This window comes from Schistocerca gregaria, chromosome 3 (assembly GCF_023897955.1).
Source record: "Schistocerca gregaria isolate iqSchGreg1 chromosome 3, iqSchGreg1.2, whole genome shotgun sequence".
NCBI lineage: Eukaryota > Metazoa > Arthropoda > Insecta > Orthoptera > Acrididae > Schistocerca > Schistocerca gregaria.
Window position 1 is genome coordinate 856,550,691 of NC_064922.1, and position 24,540 is coordinate 856,575,230.

General features: G+C 40.2%; 1 protein-coding gene across 2 annotated transcripts in view; it reads right to left on the bottom strand.

The window, feature by feature from the left end:
- Positions 1 to 24,540, bottom strand: part of LOC126354832 (neprilysin-4-like) — a 141,982-nt gene that overhangs the window by 8,353 nt on the left and 109,089 nt on the right. For both annotated transcript variants that reach the window (XM_050004780.1, XM_050004779.1), the window contains exons 16-17: positions 9,895 to 9,962; positions 9,320 to 9,468 (exon numbers count right to left, since the gene is read on the bottom strand). In XM_050004780.1, coding sequence (XP_049860737.1) covers positions 9,320 to 9,468; positions 9,895 to 9,962 — 217 coding nt within the window. The remainder of the gene's footprint in view (positions 1 to 9,319; positions 9,469 to 9,894; positions 9,963 to 24,540) is intronic.

The window sequence follows — 24,540 nt, forward strand, 5'->3', positions numbered from 1 at the left end:
ACATCAAACGGTCTCTTCCCTACAGCCTAGGCCTTCGTTGCAAACAAATCTGCTCGAGTCTGGAATCCCTGAACCATTACACCAACAACCTGAAAACAGCTTTCGCATCCCGCAACTACCCTCCCGACCTGGTACAGAAGCAAATAACCAGAGCCACTTCCTCATCCCCTCAAATCCAGAACCTCCCACAGAAGAACCACAAAAGTGCTCCACTTGTGACAGGATACTTTCCGGGACTGGATCAGGCTCTGAATGTGGCTCTCCAGCAGGGATACAACTTCCTCAAATTTTGCCCTGAAATGAGATCCATCCTTCATGAAATCCTCCCCACTCCACCAAGAGTGTCTTCCCGCCATCCACCTAACCTTTGTAACCTCTTAGTTCATCCCTATGAAATCCCCAAACCACCTTCCCTACCCTCTGGCTCCTACCCTTGTAACCGCCCCCGGTGTAAAACCTGTCCCATGCACCCTCCCACCACCACCTGCTCCAGTCCTGTAACCCAGAAGGTGTACACAATCAAAGGCAGAGCCACGTGTGAAAGCACCCACGTGATTTACCAACTGACCTGCCTACACTGTGAAGCTTTCTATGTGGGAATGACCAGCAACAAACTGTCCATTCGCATGAATAGACACAGGCAGACAGTGTTTGTTGGTAATGAGGATCTCCCTGTGGCTAAACATGCCTTGGTGCACGGCCAGCACATCTTGGCACAGTGTTACACCGTCTGGGTTATCTGGATACTTCCCACTAACACCAACTTGTCAGAACTCCGGAGATGGGAACTTGCCCTTCAATATATCCTCTCCTCTCGTTATCTGCCAGGTCTCAACCTCTGCTAATTTCAAGTTGCCGCCACTCATACCTCACCTGTCTTTCAACAACATTTTTGCCTCAGTACTTCCGCCTCGACTGACATCTCTGCCCAAACTCTTTGCCTTTACAAATGTCTGCTTGTGTCTGTGTATGTGCAGATGGATATGTGTGTGTGTGTGTGTGTGTGCGAGTGTATACCTGTCCTTTTTTCCCCCTAAGGTAAGTCTTTCCGCTCCCGGGATTGGAATGACTCCTTACCCTCTCCCTTAAAACCCACATCCTTTCGTCTTTCCCTCTCCTTCCCTCTTCCCTGAAGAAGCAACAGTTGGTTGCAAAAGCTTGAATTTTGTGTGTATGTTTGTGTTTTGTTTGGTAAGTCACATCATCTTTGTTTTTAGATATATTTTTCCCACATGGAATGTTTCCCTCTATTACATTCATGAATGTATATTTTAAGTTTCGTGACCATTGTTCAATTACACTAGGCACAAATGATGAAAAGCATTTTTTTTATTTTTTTATTTTACACATCTAACTCCGTAGGACCAAAATTGAGGAGCAAGTCTCCAAGGTCATGGAATGTCTCAGTACATGAAATTACAACATAAAAGTAATAACAGATAAAATAAAATGCTTATGAACACTAAAAAAGACAAGCCATAAGTTTGTGTAACAGTACAACACAGGAATTGCTTAATTTTTCAAGGAACTCCTTGAAAGAATAGGAGCGACCCATGAGGAAACTCTTCAGTTTCAATTTGAAAGCACGTGAATAACTGCTAAGATTTTTGAATTCTTGTGGTAGCTTATTGAAAATGGATGCAGCAGTATACTGCTCATCTTTCTTTCACAGGAGTCAAGGTAGAATATTGGAATTCTGCCTAGTATTAACCGAATGAAAGTAATGGCACCAGCACTAATCAAGAATGTTTTATGGTATGTATTCCGTACTATATTCAAGTATATACTCTGGAATAATGCAGTAATATTTTGTGCAGTTCTTTAAGGTGTTACATGTTGCTAACATGAGGAAAAAACTGTTTTATATTGTAGGTATATGAAGATACCTACATTGTTAGCTGAAACTAGTAATCCATCCAAGTCAGTAAGATTTCACATGCAACTTGACCTCATGGGTTCTCAATCCCTAACATAAATATTACAGCCAGTCCCTGTACCAAGTGTAAATCCTCTGCAGGTCTTCTTAAATGTCAATACAATTTTCTAGCATTTTGATTTCCCTATGCTCAACAGAATCATCTGTGAGCAATCTTGTAGAGTTTCTGGTGTTACAGGCTAGATTATTTACATAAATTGTGAACAGTAATAGTTTTCCAAAGCTACTTTTATATCTGCAGTTTTCTCTCTATTAATGAAATGAAACATTCTCTTTGCTAAGACCTCTTCAATGCAAATACAAAGCTGGACTGATATTCTGTTTGTTTGTATTTTTTTTTCATAGGCAACAGTATGGAACAGTAACAAATGCTTTCTAGAAGACAAGGAACATAGTGTCAAATGGGGTGCAAGCATCTACTGCCATCTGGGTGTCATGGATGAACAGAATGTTACACGAGTTAGTTGTTTGTGGAACCCATATTTATTCCTATGGATGACATGTACTGTTTCCAGAAAGATCATAAGATGTAAGCATCAAATGAGTTCCAAAACTCTACAACAGATTCATGTCAGTAATATAGGCCTATGATTTTGCACATCTGCTGATGGAACTGTTGTATGATCTCCCTCAGTGAAACAGTTTCAGTAAATGGGACTGAGTATCTCAGCCTTCTTTTTGTCACCCAAATGTTGGTGTCATTATGGCCTCTGAGTGGATACATGACTTTGATGCATTTACTAACGTAATGTAACATAAAATCAATAAACATAACCTTACTTTCAAATTCATTGATTACTTCACATGTGGATCTCCTTACACTCCTTTTGGTTTAATCAATTTTTGTTTGTCAGCAAGGCTTTGACTAAATCTAAGTATGCAGTGAAATTCTCTTTTTCTGTAGAGTACTTTTCTAACAAAGACATTGAGCTACAGTGGGTCTTACTGGCCCCTCACAACTTTGTTCAGGACATTTCTGGTTAAGGTATTATAGTAAAATACTCTTGAAATTTTTCATTTATACTCTCCATATTCTGTGTCAGAAATGAAAGATTGATGTAGGCTGCTCAGGTAATCTAAGATCTGTTCATTACAACAGTGACGTTATAACAGACTTATGATCATTGAGTCCCTGTTCTGTATCAACGGAATCAAAAAATTTTGGCTGTTGGTAACTAGGAGATCTAGGAAATTACTTCTTAAGTTTGATTTCTGATTAACTGCTCATAATAATTTTCAAATGAGGCATTGAGAACAATGCACACGAGTTCCTGTCGCTACTGCCGTATTTACTCAAATCTAAGCCGCACCTGAAAAATGAGACTTGAAATCAAGGAAAAAAATTTTTCCTGAATCTAAGCCGCACCTGAAATTTGAGATTCAAAATTCAAGGGGAGAGAAAAGTTTTAGACTGCCCCTCCAAATAGAAACACAGTTGGTCCATTGTAACATGAGATGCAATTGAGGTCGAATGGATGAAGGTACAGCTACAGTAGTTTGGTTCGAGTCGTAAGCTTAACAGTTAAGCTTTACCAAGTAGCCATCACCATGTGTCAGGCGCTCCGTCCGTATTTATACGGGTACCCTTCCTTTTTCAAGTGCTTCATCTCGTTTCAATCAATTACTTATTTTGCTTTGATCTGATAAGTGCCGTTCTCTTTGTTATAAGTGTTTACATCACTCTAAGCTGAAAATGCATTATTGTAGTGTGTCATGCATTGTTTGTCGCATTCTGATAATGAGTGTTTACGACCTGTCACTGCTCGCGGCACGGTTTGCTATTGTGCACTCAACCGCAGCTTTTTTTAAAAATTGTCTCATTAGCGAAACTATGGCAAGAGACTGCTATTTGTTGTTACTTACACTGCTGCTTTCTCTGATGATAATCAACAAGAACCAAATAATAGACTGTATATGATAGAATTTATTCCAAATGAGAGTTTAGCAAAAAATTTTCTCCGTTTGAAAATCTTTGCAGACGCCTCTTTAGTACATTACATTCTGCACAGAAATTAGAGTCATCTTAAATTCGTGCTTCATTTCTGACTGTATGACAATTCAGCATAAGAATAATATGAATATAAACATGACATTATATGTATATACTTCCATGTTTGCTGTTGTTTCACTCTAGTTTCATAGTTTATTAGGTAAACAGGATTTAAATGAGATAGCAGGAAACACGAATTTTAATTTATTTACTGATGCATAGGTTTTGGCGCCATTATGTATCTTTGTGCCCGCAAAGCATGACTGTGTAGTGCTACATATATTAGACGACAGAAGCTAGTTGCGCCGGCACCTACCAACATTTTTCAGAACTTCCGCTTACTTTGCACTCGATTCTAAGCCGCACGTGGTTTTTTGGATTACAAAAGTCGGAAAAAAGTGCGGCTTAGAGTCGAGTAAATACAGTAACTGCCCAAATTAAATGAATCTCTGTGTCGTTAGCTAGTGAGTTGCAGTACTGCCCTAATGTAACAATATACCCACAACCTTCTCCAATTTTTCCCTGAAATGTTCTGCCACTCCTGTTTCTGAGGCACGTGACTCTCCATGTTTTTAGCCAGTGAGTTGAAATTTTGCCCTAATGTACCAACATACCCACAACCTTCTCCAGTTTTTCCCTTAAAATGTTCTGCCACTACTGTTTCTGAGGCAGGGGGTCTATAAAAGCATGTTATTAGAGTTTGACCCACTTTTAGCACTAATTTCATCATCAGAATTCCTTCCCATTCACCATTCATACTAATCTCATAATCTCAATAGATATTATTGTGTTACTAACTTTTACCCCACATCATCGCCTGCAGAGCATTTCCCACATAGATTGAACATACTTCCATCTCCACATCTCTGTGTCCACCTCTTCCTCCCTCTGTCTCTACACTTCATCCTCCCATCTCTTTCTGTCAGTTTCTTCCTCCCCAATCTCTCTGTCTCTTCGTCTCCTCCTCCCCCTCTGTTTATCCATTTTCATCTCCCCTCCCTCTGACCATATCTTCTCCCCGTCTACCTTTCCATTTCCACGTCCCCTCCTCCTTTCCCACCTGCCCTCTACCTCTCTACACCTTTGACCTGCCCTGACACATCTCCCCCACCTTCCCCCTCTCTGTCCATTTCTTTTTCCCCATCACTCTGTCCATCCCTCCTCCGACCCTCTCAACGCGTCCCCAGTCATGTTCATTGGCATGTGTAGCCCCTGCATTACAGGTCCATAAAGAAGGCCAGTATTATTCCCACAACACACCTGCCATGTATGGCAGTCTACACATCAGTGGCTTGAAAAGCATTTATTTGTCCCTAACATACAGTCTGCCATACAAAGCATGTTGATAAAGCAGGCTGGTACTACTACAACACAATATGCATATCGGAGCCTGAAAAACCATTTCTTGCCCCTGACATGTAGACTGTTCCCACACATGCCCATTCTGCATGGCAGCCTATATGCCTGGGACCCATATCTGTGCTCCTATTGGAACTAGGACATTATAAATCCTACAGTGCTGATATTTGCAAGGCCTGCTGTTTCTGTGCCAAAATTTGATTGAAATAAATCCAGGAATTTGGAAGGAGATAACATACATACCCACTTACACTCTGCTTTATGTATATATACTTCATATATATACTAGCGGAGAAACCCACTTTTGCCCAGGTATTTATTTATAGCTGTATGTCCATGTGTCATCTCGTCTTGTGCTTAATGTTTATGACATTACATCTCCTGAACTATGGGTCATCAGTGATATAATTTTGGCGTACATTCAGCAGCATATGTGGATACTGTCTGCATGATGCAGCAGTTTTTCATACATATCACTGTTTATGATGCCATATCTCCTTAACTATGTGTCATACAATGATATATTATTGTGGATACATTCAGAAATATTTGTGGATGTTGTCTGCAAAATTTATTGTAAATAGAGTTTGTAGCACAGAAATAATAAATTTACATGTCATGCATGATGTGGCAGTTTTTCATGTGTCTCATCATTTGTCATATCACATATCGTGAACTATGTATTGTAAAATGATATGATTTTGCAGTTACATTCAGTGGTGTATAAGCATACTATCTACAAAACATGTCACAAATAAAATTAGTAGTAATAAAGTAATGAATTATAATGTTATGCCTCATGTGGTACTTTTACTGCATGAACAGCAGAAGAATAATGGGTGATAAACTTGTTTTTTCATCATTTTGTAGAAGCTGATAGCGTGAAAAAATTTTCAAAGGTTTGAAATTATGGGTAAAGTTTGTAGAAAGTCACTAAGTGCTCTCATTCTCAAATACTGGGTGAGTAAAATCTGGAAATTCACACGTCATGGGCTATGCATCTTTTCCAGCTCCATCCCCACCCTTTGACAAGCAGGTGGTCCTTATCCCAACATCGATTGTTGCCTGACAGTGAGGTATATGTGTACCAAGTGTGGTTGAAATTGGTCCAGTGGTTTAGGAGGATAGATGGAACACACATACACACACACATTTATGTAATATGTTTAGATAAGAGATTTATGGTTATAAACACACTTTCACCACCAGTGTCCACCCCATAATTGTGATGCACAGTCCCATTAGATATTAATTTTTTGTGTTATTCGCTTCTTCTTTCAGCCAGCTTTTTGTTTCTATTACTACGTGGTCATTATTACTAGTTCTGGAATCTTTCCATAGATTACCCAGCAGTTAACTAATACAACATTATCATTTCCAACAATGTAAGGAAAAGATAGATTGCTACTTAATGTAAAGATGACACAATTAAGTTGCAAGCTGGCACTGCTGAAAGACACTTGCACATTAGCTCCCAGCCACAGCCTTCCTCACATACACTTGAGTGCCACCTCTGGCAGCTTGGGCCTGGTCAAAGTTGCTGGAAATGACAGTCATGTGTGCCTGAGGTGTGCTTGCTTGTTTAAATGAATATGTGTGTGTGGGAGGAGGGGGGGGGGGGGGCATGTGCATGTGATTCCTTTTCTGATGAAGGCTGTGGCCACAAGCCAATGTGTAAGTGTCTTTTAGTTGTGCCTGTCTGCAACTTAATGTGTCATCTTCACTGCAGGAAGCAATCTATCTTTTCCTTACATTGTTGATATTCCAACCTGGTGTTTGCATTAACATTTTCTTCCTCTGATCTGCTATGCCAACAGCTGTATTTATTAATTAATGAAGATTATTAAAACTTCAAATGCATATGCCACATGCACTAGAAGCCTCTACCTGATTGTAGTGCACCTGCCCTGGTTAGTTAGGGGCACTGTTCAACTGCAAGTACTCAAAGTTGAGAAATCTGCACTCAGGATCATCACAGAATCATCTGAGCCTTCCACCCAGCTACAAACTAGAGGGCCATATTCACTTCTGGCAGTGAAACTACAAAACAATAGCTAAGCTTCCACGCAGTGTACAAGACTAGCTGCCTTCACCATTGTAGCCAGCCATCCTTAGGAACTGAGCACCCAAGTTCCAGGTGTTGTTCATACCAACATGAGCCATGATTTGCAATTGGCTGCACCCAGAGCACTCAGTAGTCACCAACAGAGCCTCTTTCATATCTCAGACGAGATCTTCCATCAAACGAACTGTGTGGATATTGGCCTTCTTACTGACCGGACCTATGTTTCCCTAAGGCGCTCCATACCCACTTAACATTGGAGCTCCTAGTGACAATCAAACCACTGCTCTGCCCCTTTATGCATGTTCCAGGGAGACAGATTGCAGTTCACCCTGCACTTGCACATGCAGGTGCAGTCTCTACCCAAATTTACCTGTATTCAGCTATATAAGAAATATACAGTCCTACTAGCCCAGAAAGAGGCTGGATATAATTCAAGTACTGGTACTATGCTACTCCTTCCTAATATGACATTAAAAAGTCAGTTCATATGATATTACCGAGAATGTAGACTATATGTAGAATGGAGACTGAGGAGCTCTGACGAAGTGATGTCTTGTATTAACGAAGTGTTACAAATTATCTCTCATACTAGAGTCAGGCTTGTATAGCACATAATCCTATCTACACCCAGTGTTTTAGTATGATGCTTGGTTTTACCAAACATAAGTACAATGTGTTCATCTCAACACCTAGTTAGAAAACTCACTGTACTGAGAAGTTGACTTCTCTTCTGGTGGACCTTATCCAACTTGTGTATGAATGAAGTTATGTGAACTCTCAGGTTTACTAAGCATGATGGATAAATGGTGTGCTTCTAGATGTTCTGACAAGTTTTCATTTCCATTTTATCCACCATATTTTGATGAGTGACTCAGCTATCTGGTCTCATGTCCCTGTGTATAGCCAGGATCACTTCTTAACACCAGCTATTACCCATTTGGTGGTTGTGATTGCTGGCAATATCTTAATAAACTGAGAAAGTGGTTGAGATTGAGATTGAGGAAGAGAAGCCAAAAATTACTTATCTACCTTGTGCTGGGCCAATATCCAGTAGTCTCTTATGGAAGAAGGCACACATTGTGTTTCACTCTCTCCCACTACAGTAAAAATCATTTTTGTAATGTCAAAAATTATCTACATCTCCGAAAGCTGAATGTGTATCACACTCCATGTGAATGTTGTATGTCTTACATGAAGCAGACCATCAAAATACTCAAGCAGAGATGCATGGGACATCAATGACACATCCGACTAAAACAACCAAGCAAATAAATTGTTGCTGATCATTTCCTCAAATATCATCATGAGGTGAAATACGATGAGTTTCTGGAGCAGCATAATTAAGGAGTCTATAATATTCGGAAAACTTAATAAATAGGGATGAGGTTTCAATTTAAATAATGCTTGGGGTCTGGCACTTACCTTTTTAAGATCTCACTGGTCATTACATCCACTGTATACAGAAAATGCTAAGAGACTCAGAGTTTAACAGAATATCTGTGCAAGCTCTGAAAAACAAAAGAGCATCAAAGGGTGTAGTTGACTTCAGGAATTTTTTAAGATCTCACCAGCCATTCTGTCCAATACATCTAGAAAATACTGACAGAATTTGTGTTTCACAGAATGTCTGTCTGAGCTCCAAAAAACAAAAGAGCATCAAAGAATGTAGTACGTATCAGGAATTGAATCTGGCTACACATAACAGAATGAGACCAACAGTAGTTCATAGTCTGGCTGAAGTCCAGGCAATCAGTACACACAACAGCAAAGAAGATGGCTGTGTTGGTTACTGAAATAGTGTGCATCAAATGGAAACACAACTTGGTAGAACACCTGGAAGCACTCAATGTATCAGACTCTTTGTAAAGAAAAAGAGTTTCAAGATTATAAAGCTTCACACTACTGCAAAACTGTAGATAATAGCTTTAACATATAATGCAATTAATGAAAATGATTTCCTCCCACATACCCGAACAATGGTATGGAGCAAGTCATCCAGCTCAGGCACACGGTAGGCATCATATTGATCCATGAAGCACTGTGACTTTTTTATATATGTCTGTATTGTAGCCTCTGTCCACCATTGTGCAAGATTTCCATATTTATCACTCTGACGACCTGTAGAATTAGATCACTTGAAGAAATTTAATAATTATGTCTAATAATTTGTTTAAGCAGAAATGTCAAATCTGGCCTGTTCTTATTGGAGAGTATCATTAACATGCATAAGTTCAATTAGAGATTATGAACAAGTTATTGGTAATATTACTGCAAGATCAAGAATCTCCCACGTACTTCTTATGCAGAAGAAATTTTTTCTCCACAGGTCTTTTTGGGTGCCAAGATACAATTAACTTTTAACTTTGCATCTGTCACAGTTATCTCAAACAAACAGTCAAGACCTTTACACAATCATAAATACATGTGGAATATTAAATAAAATACTCATTATGCAATTATGAAATAAAAATGTTAATATCAGTGACTAGAGGTTAAACCAATATAAACATTAAGGACATCCTTTTAATGTACTATTTAACTTACCAACATCATCAAAACCATGTGTGATCTCATGTCCTATGACAACACCAATGCTACCATAGTTCAGAGCTCTGTAAAAAAGAATTATTTATTGATTTACATTTTTCATGCAATTACATGTAAGTGATTTAAATTGATTAGCTTCATTTGTTATAAAAAGTGATATGAATTGTTAAGCTTCAGTTCTATATTTAGAAGGCAATGAGGGAATTAAAGAACAACCTCAATGTGTGGGTCATTTATCATGGATATAAAATTAGAATGACACACTTCACTGATGACCTATCAGTTGTCACTGAAAGACAACAGGAGCTGAGTTGCATGTTTAATGAAATGGAATGTCTCCTAACTTTGGATGAATGAAACAATAAGTTTTAGAAAGTGGTGATGTTTTGTGGGTGGGTTCATGAACATCTGAGTGTTGGCATGGTGTTTTAAATTTTTCATTCATCTGTACAAAAGTATAAATATTTGAAAGAGGTAAAACTGCATTCCTCAAATGGCACCTTCAGTCAATATTTGTGTCTAACATCATTTGAAGCCCTTACAGAAGGAGTTGCATTTTTATAAAAACAAAAGTTTTTTTCTTTCAAAAGTACCTGTCTATATATCATCAGTATGTTGTAAAAGAAATGCTATGTCACAAACAATGGAAGTAAATGAAGGCTGCCAACCACTGGTAAACAGACTGTAGAAACTGGACACATACCCAGCAACAACTTAGACCTAATTTCCGTTTTGTGGCACATCCCCAGCTGTTCTTAGTGGAACAGGCAGACGTGTCAGGGCAGCTGACACTATTGCACATACAACTGCTTACTTACTCACAATCCCTCGTCATAACAAAACTACTGATATGCTAGTGCAGCTGCAGGTAACAGCAAGTAACAGATTAAAGGTGGCTCTGGGAGATTTTCCAGTAAACAAAATCATATTTTGAAAACTGAACTTCCATTGTGTCTTAGAAGGACGGCTTACAGTCAGTGCCTTCTGCCAGTTTCTGTTCATGGTAGTGAGCCATATGGGCTTTAAATGCACAAACCATTCACAAGGTGAAGTAGAGGGTCTCATTTTAATCTTTGGGGGAAAAATGAAAAAATCCTTGAGAAAGATACAGGTTCTCTGAAAATACCGCATAACATCCTGACTGTGTATCATTGGGAAAATAAATAATTGCTTTGCCCGTATCCTTGCTTTGAATCCAATGAAAAGTATTGTTGTCAGTATTGTATAAAGGGATTTAGATCAATGTTTGTCAATAAATTATCTGATTGTGACACAGAGCAGTGAGTTGACACCTGCCATGTGTTATTGGCAAAATTTCTAAATACTGTGTTTCACATCTCCAACCCCCTTGAAATGGGCACCATGAAGCCCAAACTTTACAGAGCTAGACAGCTCATTATGTGGAAAAATTAACTCCCACGTAGTTCAACATCAGTACAACATTAACTAATAAAGTGCAATTAATGAAGAATTCCTAAGAAGAAGTGTTGAGAAATTCTTTCAAAGCATAGTTTATGGGTTGTTCAACAAGTTGTCAAGGAGGATGTGGAGATGCATAGAACTCTGTGTATGGCGTAATGATGCACATACAGATCCACTGGATACATAGTTTTTATATACAAGTATTCAAATACACACTATTTTGACCTAGGAGTATGCTGACTTCTCAGACAGGCTGTATATCCCACAAAAAGGTATTTAATATTAAACATATTGCAGATGGAAGGGGTCACAAGATAACTGTACGGGTTTCATACTAGATGGTTCAAAAGGCTCTGAGCACTATGGGACTTAACTTCTGAGGTCATCAGTCCCCTAGAACTTAGAACTACTTAAACGTAACTAACCTAAGGACATCACACACATCCATGCCCAAGCCTTAATTCGAACCTGTGATCGTAGCGGTCGCATGGTTCCAGACTGTAGTGCCTAGAACCACTCGGCCACTCCAGCTGGCAACTAGATAGTGCTGCAATGGATGGGAATGGGGGCAACTAAATTTTTAGCTCCCTGCCACCACTGAATACGCAGCAGCCAGCAGTAAGTCATACTCTTAGCTCACTTGTTTCATAGTTTAATTCTTAATTTCTTTGCCTGTTTTTGGGAACTTGCATAGTTTAATTCACAAATTTCAGGCGTATTATAGTATTTGAGAGTTGCAATCGCGTTTTAGTACCCATATAGTGTAAATTCGCACAGTTGTCAGTCAGTTGTTTGTTTTGAACAGCTTATGAGATTAAAAAAAAAAAAAATTGTTAGGGATGGATAGGGGCTGAGCCTGTTGTGTACAGATTCAGGGGGAATTGGCCACCATCTGTAAACAGCTGGAAGCTGTGTTGGCCGTGGTCGACAGGCTCCAGGCTGTGGCATTGCTTGTCATTGGGAGCCCCAATGTTAGGCGGGTGATGAAGCCCCTTAGGGATATGGAAGCTAGGGATGGGAAGAAAGCCAATGTTCACTCTGTATACATACCGGAGGGAGTCATCCAAGATGTGGAAATGGTCCTTCCAGATGCCATGGAGGATACAGGGTGCAGCCAACTGGAGGTGGTGGCATGTTGGCACTAATGATGTGCGTCGCTAAGGATTGGAAGAGATTCTCTCTGATTTCCAGCGGCTATCTGAGCTGGTGAAGACTGCTAGTCTTGCTAGGAAGATGAAGGCAGAGCTCACCATCTACAGCATCATCGACAGGACCGATTGCGGACCTTTGGTACAGAGCTGAGTGGAGGGTCTGAATCAGAGGCTCAGATGGTTCTGCGACCATGTAGGCTGCAGATTCCTCGACTTGCCCCATAAGGTGGTGGGGTTCCGGGTTCCGCTAAATAGGTCAGGTGTTCACTACACACAGGAGGTGGCTACAGGGGTAGCAGAGGATGTGTGGTGTGGACTAGGTGTTTTTTAGGTTAGACAGTCTTGGGATAGATCAAAAAGGTCTCCAGTCTCAAAGGGTGCATGGCAAAGAAACGATGAGAATCAACCAAGCAACAGTCGGTATTGTAGTTGTAAATTGTCATAGCTATGTTGGAAAAGTACTAGAGCTTCAAGCACTGATAGAAACCACTGAAGCTGAAATCATTATAGGAGCAGAAAGCTGGCTAAAGCCGGAGATAAATTCTGCCGAAATTTTTACAGAGGCGCAAACCATGTTCAGAAAGGATAGATTAAATAAAGTAGGTGGAGGTGTGTTTGTGTCTGTTGGTAGTAGTTTATCCTGCAAATTACTATGGGTAGAGGTTATACTCAACAGCCTTACCAAAATAATAATTGGCTCCTTCTACCGACGCCCCAACTCAGATGGTATAATAGCTGAACGCTTCAAAGAAAACTTGGATCTCATTACAAATAAGAACTCCACTCATACATCTACATCTACATCTACATCTACATGACTACTCTGCAATTCACATTTAAGTGCTTGGCAGAGGGTTCATCGAACCACAATCATACTATCTCTCTACTATTCCACTCCCGAACAGCGAGCGGGAAAAACGAACACCTAAACCTTTCTGTTCGAGCTCTGATTTCTCTTATTTTATTTTGATGATCATTCCTACCTATGTAGGTTGGGCTCAACAAAATATTTTCGCATTCGGAAGAGAAAGTTGGTGACTGAAATTTCGTAAAAAGGTCTCGCCGCGACGAAAAACGTCTATGCTGTAATGACTTCCATCCCAACTCGTGTATCATATCTGCCACACTCTCTCCCCTATAACGCGATAATACAAAACGAGCTGCCCTTCTTTGCACCCTCTCGATGTACTCCGTCAATCCCACCTTGTAAGGATCCCACACCGCGCAGCAATATTCTAACAGAGGACGAACGAGTGTAGTGTAAGCTGTCTCTTTAGTGGACTTGTTGCATCTTCTAAGTGTCCTGCCAATGAAACGCAACCTTTGGCTCGCCTTCCCGACAATATTATCTATGTGGTCCTTCCAACTGAAGTTGTTTGTAATTTTAACACCCAGGTACTTAGTTGAATTGACAGCCTTGAGAATTGTACTATTTATCGAGTAATCGAATTCCAACGGATTTCTTTTGGAACTCATGTGGATCATCTCACACTTTTCGTTATTTAGCGTCAACTGCCACCTGACACACCATACAGCAATCTTTTCTAAATCGCTTTGCAGCTGATACTGGTCTTCGGATGACCTTACTAGACGGTAAATTACAGCATCATCTGCGAACAACCTAAGAGAACTGCTCAGATTGTCACCCAGGTCATTTATATAGATCAGGAACAGTAGAGGTCCCAGGACGCTTCCCTGGGGAACACCTGATATCACTTCAGTTTTACTCGATGATTTGCCGTCTATTACTACGAACTGCGACCTTCCTGACAGGAAATCACGAATCCAGTCGCACAACTGAGACGATACCCCATAGCTCCGCAGCTTGATTAGAAGTCGCTTGTGAGGAACGGTGTCAAAAGCTTTCCGGAAATCTAGAAATACGGAATCAACTTGAGATCCCCTGTCGATAGCGGCCATTACTTCGTGCGAATAAAGAGCTAGCTGCGTTGCACAAGAGCGATGTTTTCTGAAGCCATGCTGATTACGTGTCAATAGATCGTTCCCTTCGAGGTGATTCATAATGTTTGAATACAGTATATGCTCCAAAACCCTACTGCAAACCGACGTCAATGATATAGGTCTGTAGTTAAATGGATTACTCCTACTACCCTTCTTGAACACTGGTGCGACCTGCGCAATTTTCCAATCTGTAGGTACAGATCTATCGGTGAGCGAGCGGTTGTATATGAGTGCTAAGTAGGGAGCTATAGTATCAGCGTAATCTGAAAGGAACCTAATCGGTATACAATCTGGACCTGAAGACTTGCCCGTATCAAGCGATTTGAGTTGCTTCGCAACCCCTAAGGTATCTACTTCTAAGAAACTCATGCTAGCAGATGTTCGTGTTTCAAATTCTGGAATATTCCATTCGTCTTCCCTGGTGAAGGAATTTCGGAAAACTGCGTTCAATAACTCCGCTTTAGCGGCGCAGTCGTCGATAACAGTACCATCGGCACTGCGCAGCGAAGGTATTGACTGCGTCTTGCCGCTTGTGTACTTTACATACGACCAGAATTTCTTCGGATTTTCTACCAAATTTCGAGACAATGTTTCGTTGTGGAACCTATTAAAGGCATCTCGCATCGAAGTACGTGCCAAATTTCGCGCGTCTGTAAATTTTAGCCCATCTTCAGGATTTCGCGTTCTTCTGAACTTCGCATGCTTTTTCCGTTGCCTCTGCAACAGCGTTCGGACCTTTTTTGTGTACCACGGGGGATCCGTTCCATCTCTTACCAATTTATGAGGTATGAATATCTCAATTGCTGTTGCTACTATATCTTTGAATTTGAGCCACATCTCGTCTACATTCGCATAGTCAGTTCGGAAGGAATGGAAATTGTCTTTTAGGAAGGCTTCTAGTGGTACTTTATCCGCTTTTTTAAATAAAATTATTTTGCGTTTGTTTTTGATGGATTTGGAAGAAATGGTATTGAGCCTAGCTACAATGACCTTGTGATCACTAATCCCTGTATCAGTCATGATGCTCTCTATCAGCTCTGGATTGTTTGTGGCCAAGAGGTCAAGTGTGTTTTCGCAACCATTTACAATTCGCGTGGGTTCGTGGACTAACTGCTCTAAATAATTTTCGGAGAATGCATTTAGGACAATCTCGGAAGACGTTTTGTGCCTACCACCGGTTTTGAACAAGTATTTTTGCCAACATACCGAGGGTAGGTTGAAGTCCCCACCAACTATAACCGTATGAGTGGGGTATTTATTTGTTACGAGACTCAAACTTTCTCTGAACTGTTCCGCAACTGTATCATCGGAGTCTGGGGGTCGGTAGAAGGAGCCAATTATTAACTTAATTCGGCTGTTAAGTATAACCTCCACCCACACCAATTCGCACAGAGTATCTACTTCGACTTCACTACAAGATAAACCACTACTGACAGACACCAACACTCCACCACCAATTCTGCCTAATCTATCTTTCCTGAACACCGTCTGAGACTTTGTAAAAATTTCTGCAGAACTTATTTCAGGCTTTAGCCAGCTTTCTGTACCTATAACGATATCAGCTTCTGTGCTTTCTATTAGCGCTTGAAGCTCAGGGACTTTTCCAGCGCAACTACAACAATTTACAACTATAATTCCGACTGTTCCTTGATCCAAGCACGTCCTGTAATTGCCAAGCACCCTTTGACATTGCAGCCCATCCCGCACTTTCCCGAGGCCTTCTAACCTAAAAAACCGCCCAGTCCACGCCACACAGCCTCCGCTACCCGTGTAGCCGCCAGCTGAGTGTAGTGAACTCCTGACCTATTCAGCGGAACCCGAAACCCCACCACCCTATGGCGCAAGTCAAGGAATCTGCAGCCAATACGGTCGCAAAACCGTCTGAGCCTCTGATTCAGACCCTCCACCCGGCTCTGCACCAAAGGTCCGCAGTCGGTTCTGTCAACGATGCTGCAGATGGTGAGCTCTGCCTTCATCTCGTAAGCAAGACCGGCAGCCTTCACCAAATCAGATAGCCGCTGGAATCCAGAGATAATTTCCTCAGATCCAAAGCGACACACGTCATTAGTGCCGACATGTGCCACCACCTGCAGCTGGCTGCACCCTGTGCTCTTCATGGCATCCGGAAGGACCCTTTCGACATCAGGAATGACTCCTCCCGGAATGCACACGGAGTGCACACTGGATTTCTTCCCCTCCTTAGCCGCCATATCCCTAAGGGGCCCCATTACGCGCCTAACATTGGAGCTCCCAACTACCAGTAAGCCCAACCTCTGCGATTGCCCGGACCTTGAAGGCTGAGAATGATCCTCTGAAACAGGGCAGGCAGCTGCATCTGGCTCAGCCAGAGACAGTGCCTGAAACCGGTTTGTCAGACGCACCGGGGAGGCTTTCTGGTCAGCTTCCGGGGACGCCTTTCGCTGCCTGCCACGCCTTGGAACGACCTCCCAATCAACCACAGGCGAGGGCTCAGCCCCACTGCGGGCAGCAACCGGGGCAACCACAGCGGCAGACCGATCTGGGGACAGACGGGATGAGGTTGACATCCCCGTGATACCCGAGTCCGGCTCCCCACAGTGGTGCCCATTGGCAACAGCCTCAAGCTGCGCGACCGAAGTCAGCGCCGATTGCAGCTGTGAGCGAAGGGATGCCAAGTCAGCCCTCATCCGAACACAGCAATCGCAGTCCCTGTCCATTCTAATCGATGTTTAACAACAGTTACTGAAACACGAGTCGGTGCCTAGATAACGCAAGCGGAACACGCAAAGAATGTATCAACTAACCTGTACAAATGCCTAACGACTGCGCTACAATCTGCTGAATTTACGATTACAGTAACTAAAACTCGAAATTGCACCTCCTATACGAAACTCACACACAATTTGAATAAGAATCTACGAAGTAAACACTAAAGCGCGATGCTACAACTGTCAAATACTATAATACGCCCGAAATATACGAATTAAACAATGCAAGTACCCAAAAACACGCAAAGAAATTAATTAAACTATGTAACAAATAAGTAAGCTAGGGTTATACGACTTGCTGCTGCAGCTGCTTATCCAACGGCGGCAGGGAGCACACTGACTGGCCAACCGACTCTGGCCGTTCACAACAAAAACAGAAGACAGACGACTACGCGAATTTGCACTATTCAGGTACTAAGGCGCGATGCTACAACCCTCAAATACTATAATACGCCCGAAATATACGAATTAAACAATGCAAGTACCCAAAAACACGCAAAGAAATTAATTAAACTATGTAACAAATAAGTAAGCTAGGGTTATACGACTTGCTGCTGCAGCTGCTTATCCAACGGCGGCAGGGAGCACATAATTGGTGGAGACGTCAATCTACCCTCAATTTGTTGGCGAAAATACATGTTCAAAGCCGGTGGTAGACAGAAAACATCTTCCAAAATTGTACCAAATGCCTTCTCTGAGAATTACTTTGAACAATTAGTTTATGGTCCCACACAAATTGTAAATGGTTGCGAAAACACTCTTGACCTCTTAGCCACAAATAATCCAGATCTAATAGAGAGCATCATGGGTACAGGGATTAGTGAACACAAGGTCATTGTAGTGAAGCTTAAAACCATATCAACCAAAACCACTAAAAATAAACACAAAGTATATCTATTTAAAACAGCAGATAAAAATTCACTTGATGCCTTTCTAAGAGAGAGTCTCCATTCCTTCGAAGCTAATTATGTAAGTGTAGACCATATATGGCTCAAATTCAATGATACAGTATCGACAGCAATAGATAGTTTCATACTACATACGTTACTAAGAGATGGGACTGATCCACCATGGTACACAAAACACGTCAGAACACTGTTGCAGAAGCAACGAAAAAAGCATGCCAAATTCAGAAGAATGCAAAATCCCTAAGACTGGCTAAGCTTGAAATTTAGTGTAGACGTCAATATGAGATGCTTTTAATAGTTTCCACAATGAAATATTGTCTCAAAATATCTTAGGAAACCCAAAGAGATTCTGGTCATATATAAAGTACACTAGTGGCAAAAACAGTCAATACCGTCACTGCACGATAGCGATGGAAATGTTACCAATGATGGTGCCACTAAAGTGGTGTTACTAAATACAGTTTTCCATACTTACTTCATGAAAGAAGACGAAGTAAATATTCCAGAATTCGAGACCAGAACAGCTGTTGGCATGAGTGACATAAAAGTAGATATCTTAGGTGTTGTGAAACAAATCACGTAAGAAAGGCAAGTCTTCCGGTCCAGATGGTATACCAATCAGGTTCCTTTCAGAGTATGCAGACACAATAGCACCTTTCTTAGCAATCATATACAACCACTTACTTGACAAATGGTCTGTTCCTAAAGACTGTAAAGTAGCACAGGTCACACCAACATTCAAGAAAGGAAATAGGAGTAACCCATTGAATTACAGACCCATATCACTGACCTCAATCTGCAGTAGGATTTTGGAGCATATACTGTACTCAAACATTATGAATCACCTTGAAGAAAATGACCTACAGATACATCAAATTGTGGGCATATGGAGTATTGTCTCAGTTGTGTGACTGGATTTGGATTTCCTCTCAGAGAGGTCACAGTTCGCAGCAATAGACAGTAAATCATCGAGTAGAACAGAAGTGATATCTGGTGTTTCGCAAGGTAGTATCATAGGCCCTCTGCTGTTCCTGATTTACATAAATAATCTAGTTGATAATCTGAGCAGCCCTCGTAGATTGTTTGTAAATTACGCTGTAATTTACTGTCTAATAAAATCATCAGACGATCAATTCTAATTACAAAGTGATCTAGAGAGAATTTCTGTATGGTGTGAAAAGTGGCAATTAGCACTAAACAAAGAAAAGTGCGAGGTTATCCACATGGGTACTAAAAGAAGTCTGATAAATTTTAGGTATACAATAAATCGCACAAATCTAAGGGCTGTCAATTCGACTAAATACCTAGGAATTACAATTACCAGCAATTAAAATTGGAAAGACCTCATAGGTAAAACTGTGGGGAAGGCAAAACAAAGACTGCACTTTGTTGGTAGAACACTTAGAAAAGGCGACAAACCCACTAAAGAGACAGCCTACATTACACTTGTCCGTCCTCTGCTGGAATATTGCTGCGCGTTATCGGATTCTTATTAGGCAGAATTGACAGAGGACATCGAGAAAGTGCAAAGAAGGGCAGCTGGTTTTGTGTTATCATGCAATAGGGGTGAGAGTGTCACTGATATGATATGCGAGTTGGGGTGGCAGTCACTGAAACAAAAGTGGTTTGCTTCTCGGCAAGATCTATTTACGAAATTTCAATCACCAACTTTCTCTTCCGAATGCGAAAATATTTTGTTGACACCCACCTATGTAGAGAGAAATTATCATCATAATAAAAAAAAGGAATCAGAGGTCGATTGGAAAGATTTAGGTGTTCCTTTTTCCATCACGACATTTGAGAGTGGAATGGTAGAGAACTAGTATGAAAATGGTTCGATGAACCCTCTGCCAGGCACTTAAGTGTGAATTGCAGAGTAGCCATGTAGATGCAGATGTAGATGAACCACATTTTAATTGCTTATCGTGATTCTACACAAAAAAGAACTTTCATGGAACTATACTTTTTTAAAAGTGGAGACCATCAGAATTTTCTTTATTAGATGGTTGCACAAACAGACTTTGCAAATAATGTGGCTTTGATAATGGCTACTAGTTTTTGACTGTATAAGCTTTTGTCTGCACACTACAGCATTTGACAACAACCTTATTAAGAACTTCCACAAAAAGATTGTTCTCTGTTTGCAGCAAAATGATTGTAAGATTGTATATCTTTGAAACACTTAGTGTGCATACAAAACCACACATGGTTAAAAACTATAGGCCTTTAGCAACATTATGTTATGTGAAGAGACTGTCATGAAATATCGTTGTGGCACACATTGGATAAAAGTAATGCTGCGCGCGTGCACTTTTGAACAAGTACAGTTCTATAAAAGTTTATGAACTTATTTTTGATGTAGGCTCATCATACAAAATTAAAATGGAGCATTTTGTTTTTCTTATGTCTTTTCAAATATCACAGGGTAATGGGAAGAAGTGTCAGTCTAAAGTAAAATTATAATATCCAGTAAAAAGCGGCCAATTTAAGAAATACAAAGTTAATTTCTAAGACGAAGCTAATGTGGTTACTTTGTGAACCTCTTTGCCGTCAACTAGATTTATGCTACACATTTCTGCTATAGAATGTGTATTTATCAGGATTTTCTTCCAGAAAGATTGAAGTGGGACACCCCAATGACTTGGCAGATGAATCAATAATTGTAAATAGCAGGTACCTCTGAGTGTTCATGTATTCACACACTGTGCTCCATAAATGCCATAATACAGGAGAATGCTATGTATACAGCGCAGGTACAGGTTGCACATTATTTGAATTATTTTGACCAGTTTCACTCATCAGATGTGAGCATCCTTAGATATTCATTCTCCCTGTGGCAACACTTTGTGCTGATGATTTCAAAGCATAATGTAGTGGCACCAGGGCAGTGAATATTTTAGGATGCTCAAGTTTAATGAGTGAACCAAGTGAAAATAAATTAAATAATACACAAGATACAAAGGAATTAAAAGACATTTGCTGCCAGTCGGCACTGATTTATATCAACAGGGCAAGTTGAAAATTTATACCAGAGCAGGATCCAAATCTGTGTCTCCTGCTTATTATGCAGATGCACAGACCGCTACACCATCTGGACACAGTGGCCATCACAACTGTGCGGATTACCATAGCACAACTCCCATTAGACCCAAATTCTCAGCTTGTACCACACATATCTGATGTAGTGCCCCTGTTCACCAGCCTCACTACTTGCAGTATCTTGCCGATCCCTGCAAGAGTTAAAGTTGTTGTTTTTTTGGGGAAGGAGACCAGACAGCGAGGTCATCGGTCTCATTGGATTAGGGAAGGATGGGGAAGGAAGTCAGCCATACCCTTTCAAAGGAACCACCCCGGCATTTGCCTGGAGCGATTTAGGGAAATCATGAAAAACCTAAATCAGCATGGCCAGACGCGGGATTGAACCGTCGTCCTCCCGAATGCGAGTCCAATGAAGAGTTAAAGCATGATGGGCATCTGCACTGAAGGGATCATCAGCCAGCATCTCCATAATTATATATGTGGTTGTATGTTCTTTTAGACATGTACAAAACAGCTTAAAATCTTACAGGAATCAGCAAGATGCCACGGGTAATGAGGGTAATGAGCAGGGGAAGTGTGTGTGGTATAAGCTGAGAATTTGGATCTTATAGGAGGCGTGCTACTGTAGTCCATGCAGCTGTGGTGACTACTGTGTCCGGATGGCTTAGTGGTCAGCACACCTGCCTAGTAAGCAGGAGATCCGGGTTCAAATCCCAGTCCAGCACAAATTTTCAAGTTGCCCCATTGGTATAAATCAGTGCCCACTGGCAGCTTTAAGTCCTTTGTGTCTTGATCTATAGTGACTGTACAATTAAAATGATGTCTGTTCTTTCAGAGTTGTCTGAAAGAAAATACACCACATATAAAACAACACAGCCTGTCTGGAGGAAGACAAATCCAACAAGTGACTGTTTCTGGTATTGTGTACATATGCATCACATCTCATGTTGAATTTTTCTAGATTTTCTCTGGTGTATGTCAGAGTTATATATTTGAAGGCTAGGCACTGTCATTATGTCAAGGTATTTAAAGTTGTCCACTGAAAAAGAGTATTTGAATGGTGTCAGTGCCTCATATAGCTCTCTTTCCAGTGGAGCTAATTGCAACTGTATTTATTTATTGAGGAGCCTGGGCACGCTGTTTGAGGCAATGGGTGGGACACACAAACTTTCCTTTGTTTTTTGTTGTGTCTGTGAACAAAATGATATGACTCATTAATTCCTGTTTGATATACAAAATGATAGTAATTTTATAAATACAGAAGGATAGGAGAGCTAATATTTGTCAGTTTCTAAACAGTGGGCAACAGAGTTTCCACAAAATGCAATACCAACCTAATAATGGCTTCAAAGTGTATTATACATGACACTTTGTGAGTGCCCATGTCAGATATAGTTAAAAACATTTGCACTGCAAATTCAAAGCTGCTCAATCTGTTATCTACGTACTCAATGTGTGCCTGGCAGAGCAAATTTTTATTCAAATTTAATCTTGGGAATTCAAATGGGTCAGTTTCTTCTGTATCTTGGTTGTTCTGAATAATTTTAATTTGCTCACATTTTGACTACCCACCCACCCACCCAAACACACACACACACACACACACACACACACACGCATAAATGGTCAGTATGTGGCCATATTTATTTGTCTATATAAATGTCTTTTAGTACATATATTGTACACAGGATATTGGACAGAAAACCTTTTTATCTATTGGTTTTTCAAACATCAAACATACATTATTTAAATTTTGATGACAACTTGGATCTATGCAGTTAATAATTATAATTGTTTTTAAATATTGCATATTTTTAACTTATTTCTACAATTAAAGACACAAATTACATTTTTTCTTGCATGAGATACCATGATATCAAAAAGTAGCTGCTTTTCAGAAGGTAAGCTGTCACAGACTTTTTAAAGCTGGAGGAGATTTTATATGTCTTGGTAATCTGTTGTATAGTTTTGTTCCTGCATGACCTACACTTTTTTGGCATATTGTGGTCTTACAATGATTAACATGTATGTCACTGTCTAACCTGGTAGTGTAATTGCAGACACTTGTTTTCAGGAAAAAAGGTTTTCTTTTCTCAGTAAACTTTTTTCAAATGCATGACTACTTCCAGTATATAAATGCAGGGAAGGGATAAGATCTTTAGATCTTTAAAGAAAGGTTTACATGGTTTTCTGCTGCTCACTTGTTTCATTATTCTTATAATTTCCTTTTTTTCCTGGAAACTGTTATGGCCAGGTGTACATTTCCCCATAAAATGATACCATACTTCAGTATTGAATGTACACAAGCAACGTATACAGTCCTAACCGTTTCTGCACTAGTACTGTTACAAAGATTCTTACTACATGGCTCATTTTTTCTAGTTTTTAATTTAGGGGTGTGATAAGAGTGCTCCATTTAAGCTTTTCCCGGATATGAATCCCAAGAAATTTAGTTTCATTGACAGCACTAATGATTTGGTTACCCATACCTATTAGGGTTGTGCTGCATTTTTATTTTGAAATTCAGGAGTACTGTTTTTTGGGGATTAACTATTAACCTGTTTCTGGTAAACCATTCAACACATTTTTTGTAACATCTTTTGCAGATGCAGTGAGATTTTCTTCTTTATTTCTTTCAATCAATAGACTAGTGTCATCTGCAAACAGTACAGGTTCAGAATCCCTAACTTGTGATGGGAAATCATTAATGTATACCAAAAACAGAAGGGGACCTAAAATAGATCCCTGTTGAACACCATGACTTAGTCCACATGGTTCTGAAAGATGTATCTGAAGTTTATTTCCTTCCATGAACTTAATTTCAGTTACCTGAGAACGATATTCCAAATATGATTTAATGCACTGATTTAGTACACCTCTTACACCATACCATTCAAGCTTCCTCGGAGCACAGAATGATTAATCACACGAAACGCTTTTGTTAGATCCAGGAATAAACCTGAGATATTTCTGTGGTTGTCCATTGCATTTAAGACATAGTTTATCAGGTTGAAAGTGGCTGTTTCATTTGATCGCTGTGGTCTGAAGCCATGTTGACATTCATAAATAACATTATTCTTGTTGAAGAATGTAGTTAATAGTGAAAGGAACACTTTTTTCTGTAATTTTCAAAAACCTTGACAGTAGAGACACAGGCCTATAGTTACCCATACATTGGTAATCACCTTTTTTGTATAGGGGTATTACTTTTGCCATTTTCAGTTGCTGTGGGAAGACTTCACATGATAAGGAAGAATTGCATATGTCTAATACAGGAGAGAGTATTTTTCTTGCTGTTATTTTCATAATATAATCTGGAATATCATCAATACCAGTTGAATAATTACTCATCAGTGAGTTAATGGTATTTAGGAGCTCTGTTGGGCGAATTGGACAGAGGAACATAGATATATT